Raw genomic sequence first — 16,511 nt, 5'->3', positions numbered from 1 at the left:
CGCAGCCAGCGCCGCACCGCGGGGGGGAGGGCGGTGCCGGCAATGGCGTGACAGCGGGCGCAACAATGCAGGCACGGAATTCCATGCCTACGTGGTTGCGCCCGCTGTCACGCCGCTGCTGGCACCGCCTCCCCCCCCCCTGTGGCGCGGCACTGGCTGCGCCCGGAGGGAACGGCCACCAAAGCGGCCGAATCGCACAAGCCTAGTCCTTTCTCACTGACAATCAATGGAAGCGTTTGTGAATATTGCACTGAGTCACCGGGGCCAGTTGAGGAGCGTCACTTCCACTGCTGGATCCATTTTAAAAAACCACTGATCTGCACTTTGAGAATGGATGCAAGTGATAATTTCAGTGCAATTGTTTCATTTGACATATTTGTAATTTAGATAGCATTGATAAAATAAAACAAATAGTCTTGCCGGATGTATTATAGATTATGGAGCCAACGATATCCTTTAAGTGTGTATTGATCTAGTTTGTCTTTTCTCCCTATTTTATTAAACAGAACAGTGCCCACTTGCTATTAAGCAATCGAACTTTTTGTCTCTTTTATCAAATGCTATTTAATGCAAGACTGGTTCAGAAGGTTGCATCTTGTGGTTTCCACTTCTAGTCAAGACTGCATGGGGTAATGGGCGATGTCTAGACTAATTTATTTTCTTCCCCTTTTAAATATTAGCACATCTGCGAAGCAAATGAAGTCTTTTCCCAACACTCAAAGATGCAATGTGCTTTCATATGCTAGTCCACTCATGGACAATGTGTGTACTGTTTAAAAAGAACAGTTACAGACTCCATGATTTTTGACAACACCACGAGGAGTAACAAATGTAAAGCTGAGTTATATTTTTGCTATACATTTTATCTGAGATGGTACCCTCTGTTGGAAAGGAGCTGGGAAGACGGTAGTATGCCATGTCACAACTTTCTTTAAGTGCATGACCAAATGGAAGTCTCCTGGGGATTTGGGAGAAGATGGGTTCAGTACAGCCAAACTTAGGTTTGACCCGCACCTCTGGGAGGATGATGATGGCTAGGAACAGACCAACCCAGTTTTTGCAGATGCTGATCACATAGAAAGGGGTTCAGTTTATCTAAAAAGTACACAAAGGAAGGTACAAAATTATGCCTGCAGGTTGAAAAACACCCCTGATTCTGCAGAACTGTAAGAGATGTACATTTTTAGTTCTCATGTACATCCTATGAAAACTACTGTTTGGAACTAGTGTTCCATTATTCCAGTGTATTCCTATACAATTCTTCTTCAGAGTTCAAACTAATTATTATACCTAGGGCAGTTATCAAATTTTCATCAGTGATAGATCCACAGATAATTAGTGGGAAAAGTGGAAGCTTCTACTTGGCTAAACACAGTCTTGCAGGCTTAAGAACAAACCAGTTTACTAGGGTTTGTTCTCCTTTCAGTCTCTTATCACTAGAATCTGTAACAGGAAATCCATGAAATAAAAAGACCAGTATATGTTATACAGATTCACATAATACAACTTCCTCTGGGAATGAAAGAAATTGCTGCTAGCATTCTGACTGGTTTCAGTTTTTGCATTTGCACACACTATCATATCTAAAGGAGCCAGGACTGTCTGCAGGAACATGAAAATATTGTGTGCCACAGTCATGGAATATGAAATAAGAAAGTCTATATACAAAGAAATTCTGAAGGAAATATTTCACCTTTCTGTGGTACAAGACACTTCAGCACTGGTGCAGTGGGCATGTTTTCAGTTTCTCCTATACAAATTCCTGAATAAAGCGATGGAAAGTAGGGAAGAAACCATAGGTAACCAGCCCTGCCTGTGTGCTAGAACAACTGGCCACTCTACAGAGACCTGATGGAGTTGAACTCCCAAGTTTGGGGGTAAGACATCTTTAATACTCTAAGCAAACATTGAAAGTTTTGTGACATTTTTATATGGAGGTAGTTTTCTTCTCAGAGGTAGTGTGTCAGCATTTCATGACAAGCACAGAAACAAAACAAAGAGGATGCAAGTCTGTATTCTAGAGGAGTACTCTGCATTTTACCTCTGTTAAAAAAAGTTCTATTAGTCAGGATTCTTCTGTCTCACAGAAGAACAACGGGATAGGGGAAACAGTCTTTTGTATCGACCCAATGCAGAGTTGCTAATGATCACCTTCACACTGGCAGTACCATCTTCAGGATTCACATCCATCTCTTGCACGGTGGTTTCTTTGTGAAGCCAACTGAAATGATAAAACAAAGTCAATGCCTGGCAGACGGTCAGTGCTGCTTCAATTGTGTTGAGACGGATAAGTTTTGTGATGTGAGCTGCATGTTTACGTTCCCTTTCTGGCTGACCTGATTAGCTGTGCAGATTTTGAAAGTGTTGCTTTGACAGCAGCTGCCACCACAACACATGGGGTTTCGCTGCATGACTGAAGATGTGTGTAGGCAAGAAAACATTTGAAAATCCTGTCACACAGAGCTGACTACCATGCTGGAGAGTTACTGCTGATGCTGTGCATGATCTCACTCCCTAAAATGTTGCGGTTGGCTCTGCCTCTTGTGGCAGTCATTTTGTGGATGTACCCATCACCCTGTGTCGGAATTTTGATGGTGCCTGCAAATGATCCCTGCTTTAAGGCTTTAAAGGTCAAAATGTAACATTTTAAACTAGACCTAGAAACCCGGATAATTAGTAGAGCAAAGGAATAACGCTGTACCAGGCCAGCTTGGTTAGCTGAAACACTGCTGCACTGCAACAGCTTTAGACGTTTAGAAGGATACAGACTCTAATCATGATGCAGGGATGCAAATGAACACAACCAGAAACTTATCAGCTGCAGATTTATTCTTCACGTAAGAGCCTCTTGTGGCGCAGAGTGGTAAGGCAGCCGTCTGAAAGCTTTGCCCATGAGGCTGGGAGTTCAATCCCAGCAGCCGGCTCAAGGTTGACTCAGCCTTCCATCCTTCCGAGGTCGGTAAAATGAGTACCCAGCTTGCTGGGGGGTAAATGGTAATGACTGGGGAAGGCACTGGCAAACCACCCCGTATTGAGTCTGCCATGAAAACGCTGGAGGGCGTCACCCCAAGGGTCAGACATGACCCGGTGCTTGCACAGGGGATACCTTTACCTTTACCTTTAAGTCTTGCTTTCTATGCTTATGTTACCACAACGGGCATTAAATAGTTCCCAGGTCAAGTTAGCTCCTATCTTAACACCGCCCGTGGCGCCACGGGCGCCACGGACTATATAAAAGGCTAAGGGGTTCTGAGGCGGGATGTGTCCGTGATGAGGAAGGGTCCGGATTGGACCCTTCCTCCAAACAGACAATCGGAGGGACTAATCGGCAGGCGCGCAGCGCCTGCCGCTTCGTCCCTCCGATTCCCAGCCGCAGCAAGTGCGAGCCGCGCGCAGCGCGGCTCACATTTGCTCCTTTGCCCTGTCCTGCCGACAAGGAAGCAACTGCGAGCCGCGCAGAGCGCGGCTCACAGTTGCTCCCTTGCTGGCGGCCTTACGCGTTGGGAGGCGCAAAGCGCCTCCCGACGCGTCAGGCCGCGGGCAAGGGAGCCCCCGGCAGCCGCGCTCTGCGTGGCTGCCGGGGGCTCCCTGCCCGGTGGCCGGCGTGCTGGAGCGCAGGACGGCGCCGCCACTGTGGTAGCAGCACAAGGAGGCCATGGCCGAAGGCGTGCTCAGCAGCACCTGCTGGCCTGAGGACGAGGCGGCGATGCGGCACGGCGAGGACGACACCGGCGACAGCAGCGGGGGCGGCCCGAGGGTGCGGCGGTACGAGGTGACCGCGGCTGCCGGGGGCTCCCTGCCCGGCGGCCGGCGTGCTGGAGCGCCGGACGGCGCCGCCGCTGCGGTCGCGGCGCTAGGAGGCCAAGGCCGAGGGCGTGCTCTGCAGCAGCTGCTGCCCCGAGGACAAGGCGCCGAAGCAGGACGGCGAGGACGACACCGGCGACAGCATCGAGCGCGGCCCGAAGATGCGGCGGTACGAGGTAGCACGCAGGCAGCTGGAGTGGCTCATGGCTGAGGCGTGGCCGGGCGGGTGACCAGCAGCGCACGAGGGAGGCAAGGCAAGGGGCGCCTGAAGTTTCGCCCGGCAGAAGGAGGCAGCAACGCCGGCCGCCCCACCTTTCTAAGCGCCCCCTGGGTGGGAGGGAGGGCGGCGGGGGTAAAAGGCTCCTCCTCTCTTGAACAACGCCCAGAGCCCCGCGTTGCAGCTTTGTCGGGGGCAGGGAATCACCCGCGCTACCGCCGTGCCCGGGGAAGAGGCGCCGCAGGGGGGGAGGGGGAGAGGAGGGCTGCCGTCCTTCACCCCGGTGCTGCCCTGCACTCAGCCAACCCTCCATTTTGTGGGATGGTCGGTGCGGTGCCCTTCTCCGGTCGTTTCCCATCGACTGCGTCACAGCTGCCTCCCGCCCCGGTTTGGTCGCTTAGCCGATCTGGATGGATGGCGGGACGAATCTCCCAGACCCCTGCTCTTTGCGCCGGAGGAAGAAGAAGACCTCCCCCACCCCCTATTTTAACGGCGCTTGGGACACATTCAGTCTCAAGGAGGTACGCATTTCTTTCCTTGGTTCTCCCCCCCCCCCAAGGTCTTGGGAAGTTGTTCCATGTGTACAACTTGTGTATAGCCCATTAATATATTGAAGCTCTCCCAATGAAATGATATCGGTGCCACAGCCTAAGGCACAAAGACTATAGGGGAAGAGAGAACCCAGGTGCCCCTCAGCCTTTTGCTGCAACCACCGATGCCCAGTTTGCAGGATCCACAGGGCTTCAGACTGCCAAACTGAAACCTTTGGCCACAAGGCATCCCGAACCCCACTGTATACCCCCAAACAAGCCTCTTTGCAGTTTCCGTTCCCCTTAGAAAAGTTCAAATGGGTAGCCGGGTTGGTCTGACGTGCCACAATGACACTCAACAAGTCATGCCCTGAATAAATCGTAGCTGGTCTTAAAGGTGCTCCTGGACTCTGCTTTTATTCCTTTGAAAAGTGTCCATCTGCATTATGCTTGGAAAGATGCTTCATGATCTGGCAAGTCTGTGCATCCATGCACACCCAAGAACAAGATGCAAGTCATGGCACGCCTGCCGGGGGCTCCCTTGCCTAGCTCCCGCTGTATTTTTTTTACAGCGGGCTTGATTACTAGTTATCCATAAGTGTAATCTTTTGCTCTTGACCCCCCCCCCATAATAACCCCTAGAGACAGAACCTTGATACCTACATCCCTCCTCTCCCCTGGCTAGTTGAAGCTGCCATTTACCTGAGCTGAGGTCCAGCTAAATTGATTTGAATTGTCAGAATGTTCTTCCCGGTTATTTTCATAATTCTCCTCTCAATTTCCTCTTTCAAGTTGTCTAATCCATACCCCAAGAGAGCAGAAATGGCTATAGCATTTGGTTCAGTAGAATTATAACTAGGCGAAAACAACAGACAGAAAGGTGACCTCAGTGCAACAAGCAGCTTAGTTGAGAAACAGAAGGGCAGTGGTAAACTGAGCTTCCTAATGGTAGAAGGCTTAGATGCCTTTGAGAGGCAAAACAGTGCTTCACAGCAAGCATTTCAGTTATATTTCTTCCATTCTGAAATAATAGCTTTGTGATCTGCAGATGAATATATTATTTAATGCCCAATAAGAAGAGAATGTTCTAGCATATAGGTCCATGGAATGATTTTAGGAAATTTCTATCAGGGAATTCCTGAGTGCCAGAATCCAACTTTCTGCATGTTCACCTTGTTGGTATTTGCATACCAATAATACCAAAGCATTCCTTCTCTTTTACAACACACCCCTTCTTACTACAGCAGCTCTTCTATCTTCCCTTTGAAGATTATACTAGTCTATACAATTACTTTACATAAAGAAATATTTATTTTTCTTGCCTGCCCTTCCAAATCAGCTCAGGGCATCTCTTGTCTTTTCATTTTTGAGTGCAAATGTGAACCATTTGCCAAGGTTTACAGAAAAAGATCAATCGTGAACCAGTTTGGGGAGGGGCTGTGGCTCAGTGGTAGAACATCTGCTTGGCATATTTGTTTTTTTTAATTTGGAATTATTAGCTGCCTTGATCACCAAGAGAAATGCTGGGAGGTAGTCAAACTGCAGCCCTCCAGATGTCCATGGACTACAATTCCCATGAGCCTCTGCCAGGGTTGTAGTCCATGGACATCTGGAGGGCCGCAGTTTGACTACCCCTGTTCTAAAGGATAAATGTCATTCTGCATTTATTCTCTCTTAGGGGCTTGAATGTGAATGCAAACTGAACTCCCGTCTCACTACAACACTGCACTGGAAACACAGCCAATAATTCTGGCACAAATAGCCTTTACCCTGAAGGCTGAACTGATTTCATCTGTGGGCTGGGCTGGCTAAAACATGGGATGAAATGATATTTCAAAAAGGTCCCCTCTACCTCTTACCTGTCTACCAAATCCACTTTGTTGTGAACTTCAATAATTGACTCCAGTAGCTGGCTGGGAACATTGAGGTTCCCAAGAACAGACAACACACTTTTCTTCTGGAGGCTGGTTTCTGGGTGGCTAATATCCCTCACATGGACAATTAAATCCTAGCAAAGGAAACAGACAACAGGAATGCATGAGGCATTTCTTTTTTACTTTTTATAAATAGGCAAGAAAGCAGACTCAAATACATTCAGCTTTACTACCTGACAAGGCAGGCAGCTAAAACTGAATTTGAGGCTGATCATATACGGTCTAGTATGACCCTTTTCCATACCAGTATACTTATTATGGATTCTAAGGAAAATTAAACTCTGTTTTCTTATTCTAAAGTTAAATAGAAGTCTTTAAACAAAAGGCAGAATACATTGCAAATGTTACTGAAAATGTCCACACATGCTTGCTTACTTCTTCCCTCCCTGAAGGCTAAAACTGGCAAACAGCTCAGACTATCAGTGTCCTTTTCTGGAAGTCCACCCACAACCGTTGGCCATGCTGTATTACTGACATTGGAACAACTAGTATGAGTCCAATAATATTTTGGTGTAAAAAAGAACTGTGTGGCCAAAGTCCTCTCCACACAAAATAGATAAGGAAGCCTGTACTTTGCAAGCAGGTGATTAGAGAGGACAGGTTCAGTACAGAGCAATCCTGAAAGGAGTGCGGTAAGGCATGATACAACCTTAAAACATTGGCTTTGGACCAGTCAGTGAGAATACTCAGAAGCAAATGCATTATGTACTGAGATCACAATGTTTTGCGCCAATGTGAGGGGCTGGTTTTTCACCCAAGGATGTGTGTGTGTCTTTTAGGATCCATCCACGAACCTACCGAATAGGCTACATCTTCTAGTGTAGCTGAAAATGATGCAATAAGGTCATGAGGCAACTGAGTAAGAAATCCAATAGTATCAACATAAAGAACAGTCAGGCGTGATGGCAGATAGCCAGCATGAGCTGTAATGTCTAGTGTGGCAAACAGTCGATCTTGAGGCTGCAATTTTGAATCTCCAGTAAGGGCCTTGATCAGAGTAGTTTTCCCTGAAAGAAGTCAAAGTGATAAAAGATAGGAACCAAGCACTTTGATTCACATAAAGTGAACTGCGACTGTAAAAGAAATAACAAGACCGGCACAGATTTGCAGCACAAACTCACCCTCAGGTTAATCGCTGATATCCCCATCTTGACATCTGTCATTTACATGCCTACGCACACATAATTTCAGTGTTGCAAACAAACTTTCAAGGAGAGGTCACTTGTTCCTTGACATGCCTAGAAATACTACTACTTCACACTTCATAGCCTATGCCACGTTTGTCTAACTTGGAACTCAAAAGCCGTTCAGTACCCATTGCTTGTGCTTGACTGAGGGGTGAAATTTGAATTTGTGCATGCAACACGTTGTAAAATTTTGCATCAGGATTTGAGAATTCCTTAATGGGATCTTTAGATTCCTCTGAGTCGAAGAAACAAAATTTGGGGCATTTGGTGCAACAGCGGGTAGTAAAGAAGCCATTTGCAGCATATGTAGAATTTGCTCCAAGGCTTTAATTTTCAAGTGCCCAAATGTTTTCATACTCTTGGTTTTTCCGAGATCCAAAGATCTCCATGTGCATGTAGAAAGGGTTATGTCGGTATGATGGGAGGGAGGATTCATGATTTCTCCCTCTCACTGAGGTTTCTTGTGACATGGACTCTCAGGAGTAATTTTTCAAAGGATTAGAGGGGCAGGGGTGTGTTTGTGAATGATGATTTGAAAAGCTCCTGTATACAACAACGTCATGCTTTGGGCCTAGCTTGAAAGTTTAGCATCTGACAATCTGTTTAACTATCCTTAATTTTTCCTTGGAATCTTGTGAATTTTCATTAACATTAATGGCAACTGCCACTTACTAAGACAGAATTTTAGAAGTGCAAGGCATTATTTTAATGATCATGAAGCACCTCCTCCAATCCTAGAAAATCTCCATTAACATATGTAGGTTTAAAGTCCAGGAAATAGTATACAGAAGCCCTTTCACTTAAAAAGAAGATTCTTGCACATACTTCTTATTTAACATCATTATTTTGTCTTGTAACCTACCACAATTGGTGTAGCCCATTACCGAAATAATAGGAAATTCACGCTTCAACCGCTGTTTTCTAAGTAAGGATCTTTTCCCTCTGAGTTTCTCCAGGGCCCTTCGAATTTTAAGTTCCTTTTCTTTTAAGAGGCGAAGCTGCATCTCCGTGAACGTTTCACCTGAAAAGCATGAAGGAGTTAACATTTGGACACGGAAACAAACAAACAAAAAACCTGTACCACTAGAAAGTTTTGCAGAAATTCCTGAACTGCTTCCAGTTTTCAATTTCATGATTTCATAGTCATGTAATTTCTTTTTGCTAAATATCTTGGCAATCTTTTCAGGACATATTTTAATCTCATTGTGATATTTTAAATGATGTAATTGATAACTATGGTACAATAGAAAAAAACAGCATCTTATGAAAGAAAGCCAGAAATAAGAACATTTGAAAGGTACCAGACAAATGTCAAAAAAAGTATATTCTCCACATCAATCTACAAAAGCTAAGACAACCTATATTACTCAGAATGTAACAGGCCTGGTCAATGAGATTCACTCTCAAGAATGAGCTCTTTGGATTCTGCTATTCATTTTCTAGTATTCATATGCATTTTCCTGAAAAGATCAATGAAAAAGATGATTGGTTCCATTGTTCGACTGCTATGCTACGCTGAAAGTATTATTTGAGAGTGAAAAAGAAGTATATATGGGTCTGCTTTGAATTATATTTAGGAATGTCAGTAACTTCTTGTTTTGTGTTCATTATTATCTTATCTTATATGAAATAAGTTCAAAAAAGGGTTTTTAAAAAAATCTTCATGTCTGAAAGTTATGCTTTGTGATATTGTGGGTTCAAAATTTGGTTGATCACAACAGTGACAGTCTTTGACTGGATATGTAAGTGCACCTGAGAATTTCCAACAAGCGCACTCTACCTGAACCCATGACATATCTTGATCCACCCCTCTGTTGATCCATCTGAGCAACCTCATTTCTCACATTGGTCCTGTGGAAGAAAGAAACAATGCCTTTTCATTACAAGGCCATACAAACAACTCGCCATTAAATTACAATATTTAATTGACTTTAGCAGAATTTGAAATCAACGAAACATGCTGCAGTACAAACATACTTTTGTGTGACTGTACTAGGCCTCTTATTTCAAATGGTATTCTCCCACATTATGAAACATGCCCAGGTCCAGTTCCAAACCAAGCCAGCTGGGAGAATTCATGGTTAGCAAAACCTATAAATAAAGTCCTTAAAGGAAAGGCACTGCTCCGGTTCAATATATAGTTAAACTAACCTTAAAATATTTAAAAGAATAAGTTGGATTATGTGATGTAATGTGATAATGTGATATAAGAGGTGGCTAGGTGCTCCTGGGACAGACAGAGCGCAAGTAGCCTTGCCTGACGAAGATGGAAGAAGGCCAGTTGGGCTGTTCTAATGACCTGGGCCTCCACAGACAAGGTAGCATCCAGAATCAATCCAAAAATCTTTGTAGTGTGTGAAGTCTCCAATTGTACACCATCCAGAGAAGGTAAACATGCTTCCTGATCTGCCCCATTCCTAACGAACCACAGGACCTTCATCTTGGAGGGGTTGAGTTTCAGCTGGCTGTTCTTGATCCACACCATCATTGCTTCCAAACATCGGTTGAATCTATCTGGGGGGAAGTCGGGGGGGGGCACCCACCAAGAGATAGAGCTGGGTATCAGCATACTGATGACAACCCAGTTCAAGGCTCCAGACCATGTGACCCAGAGAGCACATAAAGATGTGACTCAGTAGATAAAAAGGCAAAGAGGATTTGGAGCTGTATTAAAAGAAGTACAGTGTCCAGATTATGCGAGGTGATGTTTCCACTTTACTCTGTTCTGGTTAGGCCACACTTTGAGTAGTGTGTTCAGTTTTGGGTACCACAACTGAAGAAAGATGTAGAGAAACTGAAGCATATCCAGAGGAGGGCTACAAAGATGGTGAAGGGTCCTGTCCCCTGATCTCAAAAGACAGGAAGGGCAGTTATCACCGGCACCAAAGCTAGCAACTTGTCCACTTCAGCTAATGAAAGACAAAGAGAGGGCTATTTAAGATACACCTAGTTGCTAGGGATAAATTAATTCTTCTTTATGTGTATTCCTTTAATAGGCAACTTAAATTAGTTTACAGACTGTGATGAATTTAACAAAATATCCTATTCTTTTCTAAGTCAAATAATGCAGTTATTTTGCATAAAATGAACCACATCACAAGATGAACCACTATTCTAGTATTGGTTGCATGTAGCTATAATGAAGAAACCAGAAACGGTTTGTGATTTAGGAATTCTTTGTTACAAATTTTTTGTGGCTTCTGAATCTGGGAAGGTTTAAGAACTGGACTTTGTCTTGGCAAGGACAAAAAGCACCTGAATGTGGAGGTCGTAAGAAATTTTATTAGACTGAAGGCTTCTTAAATCAAAGGTTTCTACTCTACACATAGGAGTATATGTGTGGAAAAGAAGGAAGCATATGAACCTGAGGATTTCAATGTGTTCACATGGCAGATTATGGTTTGTTCACAATATTTGAATGTATTACTTTTTTGGAACTGCTTTTACTTTTCCACTGAGATACTGAAATGCTACTTGTACTGCTTCTAATACCTTAGAATTGGTATTTCAGCCAATGCAATTTGAAGTTTTGCTTCCTTAGTCTGAGCATTGCGACGGAAAATATGAAGAACAACTGAATATCTGTCGAAAACCTCCACTCCCCAAGCTTCTTCAAACTCTTTCTTTAAAAAAGAACAAAAGATTTATACATTTCCCGTTAGTATGTGAAATTTTAATAAACTGCCCCTGTAAAATTAGCATCACATGACAGATACCTACGGCAAGATAATTTAAGCTGAGAGATCCTTTTATCTTCACCATGGAAGCAAGTGGTCAAGTAGAATTAAAATACAGAGATAAAGTTGCTCCTTTAAAAAAATTCTTCCATTCTATCTCATGCAGAAGTGGCAAAAATAACTTTCGGCTTACTTTCTTGTAACCCCATCTGCATGAGCTGGCCTCTCAGTTGCTTTACCTGAGCTAAAGCCACTTTCTCATGACCAGCTTGCCCCTGTCCAGCATAAGAAACAAATGTTTACTGTAAGATGAGACGACATACTGAGCATTTCCCAAACAGAATTTAGTTACCAGAATTGGGGTAGAAAAACTCAAAACAATGTGCCACATTTAATGGTAATATTATATATTATGCTACAGACAGGAAACTCATCATAAGAAAATCTTTGAAGAGACTGTCATTTGTTTTCACCAGCTGTGAAAGGGCAATAGTAAAGGGCAATTTTAAAAGGCAATAGTAAAAAGACAGTAAAGGACGTAGTCAGATTTTGAACTATGCACGCAAACCTTGGGAATAAGTTACTTGTGAAGCAACCAAGGTTACTGTATAAACAAAAGAGTCTACTCATTTAATTTAATTGGGCTTACCACTGAGTTTCAAATCAATTTATTTATTTATAATTGGATTTATATACCGCCGTTTGCCAAAAGGTCTAACGGCGGTTCACAATACAATATAAAATCTAAGTAAAATCACATAAAATCCCATAAATACCCCATTATTACAATAAAATATGGCATTCTATTCTATAACTTTCCCCACTTTCCCCGCTTGTTCAGAGAGAGGTCGGATGTTAATTTTGTAAGAGAGAGAGGAGAGAAAGACTGGCCGATGGCTTAGGGATCTAATGGAACCCGGGCTCTGCCCTGGCCTCAACCATATGCCTGGTGGAAGAGCTCTGTCTTACAGGCCCTACGGAAAGATGGTAATTCCGACAGGGCCCTTAGCTCCTCCGGGAGCTCATTCCACCAGGTTGGGGCCAGGACCGAAAAGGCCCTGGCCCTGGTCGAGGCCAGGCGAACGTCCCGGGGGCCCGGGACAATCAATAGATTCATACCCGCAGAGTGGAGAGCCCTGCAGGGGGCATAAGCAACCAAGCGGTCCCGCAGGTAAGTAGGACCCAAGCCGCATATGGCCTTAAAGGTTAATACCAACACCTTAAACTTGACCCGGAAACAGACTGGTAATCAATGAAGATGACAGAATACCAGCTGAATATGGGCCCTTCAAGGTGTCCTAGTGAGGACCCTAGCTGCCGCATTTTGTACCAGCTGTAACTTCTGGATCAGTCAAGGGTAGGCCTGCGTAGAGCGAGTTATAGTAGTCTAGTCTGGAAGTGACCGTTGCATGGATCAACTGTGAATAGAACTGCAGCACAATTTTATAATAACCCAGAATTAAACCTGGCTTGCTAATTTTTAGTGTCTCATTAATATGCAGATTTAGGCATATCTCTCTACTTTACGGATAATAATAAAAACACATTACGAATACAGACTTCATCAAATTTTGTAATTACCTTCGTGCGAACAGGAAGTCTTTCTACATTCATGAAGACTGATGATATATGTGGCAATGCTTTAATCTTACCTGGAAGGAAAATTACTACGATATATCATCTTGCAGTCATTACCATTGATACTAAAACTGAATTAACAGTACCGAAAAGCTGCATTCTTTGCTTGCAGGAAATATATAGGCAGATATCAAGATAGTATGTATCCTCCACTAAACATCAAGCTTCACACAGCTCATCCCTAGGAACAATACACACACTCAATGTAGGTCAAGTTCTTTTTTCACTCATGTATCACGAGAAATCCGTCTATGCAGGTTACTTTCCACAGCTGGGGTATTAGCTTGATTGGTCTCTACTTACAATTGCTTTCGCTTTCTCTTCCCATAACAGTCACCTTATGAGGTAGGGGGGCTGAGAGAACTGTCACTGACCCAAGTTCACCCTTCAGGCTTCACGTGGAGAAATGGGGAAGAAAATTTGGTTCTTCACATTAGAGTTTAATGACTGCACTACATTGACTCTTTAATAACTAATCAACTCTTTAATAACTAATCAACAGAATATATTCTCTCAGCTAACAGTGCAAAACATCTCTTTAGTATTGTTGTGTGCGGCAGGACTACGCTCTATAGACTGGCATACTATCCCCAACAACTAGTGGCACCCTTCAACCATTCAGGCTTATGCCAAAGCCAGGCACTGCTCATGTCAGCCAAAACCCAGTTGGGCCAGACTTAATCTTCTCTCCTAGCTTGTTCCAAGCCACAAGTTCGACCTGACAGCTACAGCCTGTGATTGAGTGACTTCTAGGCAATCTCCTTTGTCTCTCACCTCTGAGTCACTGTAAGCCAATCTGTCAGGGGAACTAGTTCCCCCAGACCCATTGAGACAAGATGGTTTCCTTTATTTGAGTCCATTAGCATCCATAGCCGGACCTGGCCAGGCCATTTCCCAACTATCTACCCATGGAATATTCCATTGTGCATTCACAATTCCTATCACGGCCCCAGCATGAGCCCAGCACAACACCCTCCTCCCAAAAAGACATATAAACTCTGGCTTTGCTAAGCCAAAATGTGCTTCTGATTCGGATCTATTCAGGTCAACCTACGCTCTGGTCATGTCACTCTCTCTGCCTCTCCGCTCTTCAGGACTGGTAAATATACTGATCGCAATCCTTTCCCCCTTTTATTTTCCTATCCGATTGGCTGTTAGTGTGCCTGATATGTTTGTCTTATTTCTTATTGCTATTTTCATTCTAATAAAGATTGTTCATTATTTTCCTATAACTATCTGTTGTCTGCCTTGAGTTCTAAAGGGTGTAAGCACCTCATAAATGTTGACAAATGATCCTTAACGCTACGTTACCAACCTCTCGCAAAGCAATTCCCCACATCTCATAGACGTGTGTCTTGGACACACGTGTGCGTTTCTGGTAATAGTATGTCTTCAATTACACACACTAATCTGTAATTCATAGATACTTAATTGGAAAGTTTAAATGTCTGTGATTGTAAACCTGTTTTGTTCACTAATTCATAGCCTATTTACACAGAACATTATAGCTTTATATGAGACATTATAATTTGCAGATATTCCATGTAACTGAATTAGTCTGTAACGCAAGAGTCAAGTAGATTCTTATTGTAACATTAACTACTGACAGGATTACATGAAGCACAATTACAAACTAATAGCATGGAATAATGTGCTTCAGAACTTGGATTTTCTTCTTACCAGTCAGAAGCTGGAAATTCCCTTTACCAAAGATAAAAAGCTGGTCCGCATTTTTTGTAGAAAGAATAATTTTATCTACAACCATCCAATCTCGAATGCTGTTTATGAGTGTAACCGCCTCAGCAAGCTGAAGTTCAGCTGTAACATCATAAAACAAGACATTAGTACAGTCCTCATTTTTATATACCGTATTTGCTGGCGTATAAGACGACTGGGCGTATAAGACGACCCCCCAACATTTCCACTCAAAATATAGAGTTTGTTACATTACATTACAGTACTATGGGCCACTATGGACAGCTATGTCTATCCCAATTGAAGTGCACCCGGCGTATAGGACTACCCCCCCACTTGGAGGCATGTTTTTCAGGGGGGAAAAGTAGTCTTATACGCCAGCAAATACTGTATATATAAGCTTCCATAAGCACTCAATTACAATACAAATTAGTACTTGAAAAGTTGTCAGAAACAAAACTCTAACCAATAACTTCAGCACAGTAGGAATTGGTCAACAGGCTTTCCTTCCTTACATATATAATCTATAATACACCCACTATAATATATAAAGCAACAAAAATGAATGTAGATTAAATCATATGCATATATATTTATAAACCAGCTTCACATTTTCCTTCAAAGAACAGCATAACCCTAGGAATTCTGTTTTAAAGCATAGGAATTAGCATCCATAATTGTTTCAAAGATTTCACTTTGAAAGTGGCTGAGAAACAAGAGTGAACCAAGGAGTGAAAATAGCGCTGGAGTGTGCTGAGTTACCCCTTAGCATTACACAAGGGATCCTGAGGCTCTGGGAGAGTTTCTAGAACTTGGTTATACCAAGAAGTCTTCAATTGCAGTGACCCACCAAGAAATTTCTCTGTAAGTTAAATGGTCAATCTACCCCTGTTGAGAAGACTTCCAGCAGATGTGTCAACATAAAAGCTCACAAGATTGTGTTGTGTTCCTTCTTCAGTACCAACAGCAGCACACTTACTGAAACAGACGAATCTCCATGGATATACAGTGACACGCAGACACCTGTGTCACACACATTTGTCCAAACACAAGAATCAAAATTCATTCTTGCAAGATTTTCTACACAGGGCAACACACACCTTGCATTAGCCTGTGTTCAATTGCACATGGGTGACTGCATACCTGCATCATAAGCAGGAATCAACTGTTTTGGTTTTGCCACCCTGTGCAACAGTAACAATTCAGAAGGTGTGCATAAAACTCAGCTGCAGCAGTTTCCCCACCTGACACTAGTACCCATGTGATACAGCTAAACCTAAGCCTCATAAGAACTGGCTATAAACCCATGCTCGCAGTCTGACAGTGAATCACACCTGTGGTCAGCCGCGCTTTGCCCGGTCCCCATTTCACAGCTGGATGCACCACAAACACTCTCTGGCTGCCAACTGGCAGGGAGATCAGCGCCGATTCCAGCAGCTTGTCATCCTCGAGCTCAGGTTCTCCATCTTCCTCTTCTTCCTCCTCCTCTCTTTCCGCTTGAACGTCTTCGTCACCGTCTCCTGTCCCCCATCTATAACCCCCTTGATCCCGCTTTCCTCCGGTGGGCCCCTTCCCCGACCCCAAGAGGCGGCAGCCGACGACACTGGCGTGCAAAATCTTGGCAGGGCTCGGGCCCCGGCAACAAGCAGGGGCAAAAGGGGAAAGGGCGCGGACCCCCCGACGCAGCTGCAGAAGCTGCCGCCACCGAGACCCCATGAGGACTCGTGTGTGCATCACTCATTAGGTCCCCCGGGTGCTGAGGTCCTCTCTCAAAACAAGCCCCCCGCGAAACAAAAGCCGTCCTGGCCGTTCCTCCTTCGCTGTCATAC

At 44.0% G+C, this 16,511-nt stretch overlaps 1 protein-coding gene across 1 annotated transcript; it reads right to left on the bottom strand.

Annotated features, from left to right (window-relative positions):
- Positions 1-1,852: 1,852 nt before the first annotated feature.
- Positions 1,853-16,511, bottom strand: GTPBP6 (GTP binding protein 6). Its single transcript, XM_077343375.1, has 10 exons — positions 16,017-16,511; positions 14,668-14,805; positions 12,931-13,001; positions 11,165-11,295; positions 9,453-9,523; positions 8,535-8,693; positions 7,284-7,492; positions 6,411-6,559; positions 5,254-5,406; positions 1,853-2,221 (listed from the first exon to the last, which is right to left on the bottom strand). The coding sequence occupies exons 1-10, from the start codon at positions 16,414-16,416 to the stop codon at positions 2,062-2,064; spliced, it is 1,641 nt and encodes a 546-aa protein (XP_077199490.1). The 5' UTR covers positions 16,417-16,511; the 3' UTR covers positions 1,853-2,061.

The sequence above is a fragment of the Paroedura picta genome, chromosome 6 (assembly GCF_049243985.1).
Source record: "Paroedura picta isolate Pp20150507F chromosome 6, Ppicta_v3.0, whole genome shotgun sequence".
Classification (NCBI taxonomy): domain Eukaryota; kingdom Metazoa; phylum Chordata; class Lepidosauria; order Squamata; family Gekkonidae; genus Paroedura; species Paroedura picta.
The sequence above is the reverse complement of the archived record's forward strand: the minus strand, read 5'-3'. Positions and strand labels throughout refer to the sequence as shown.

Excerpts from the sequence above, each read along its gene's own strand:
- GTPBP6 (XM_077343375.1), bottom strand. The coding sequence starts at position 16,416 with ATGCACACACGAGTCCTCATGGGGTCTCGGTGGCGGCAGCTTCTGCAG. Across the intron at positions 7,493-8,534 it reads AATGGGCTACACCAATTGTG|GGAAAACTACTCTGATCAAG; the intron begins GTAGGTTACAAG and ends GACTTCTTTCAG. Across the intron at positions 6,560-7,283 it reads TAGAAGATGTAGCCTATTCG|GATTTAATTGTCCATGTGAG; the intron begins GTAGGTTCGTGG and ends TTCCTTTGCTAG.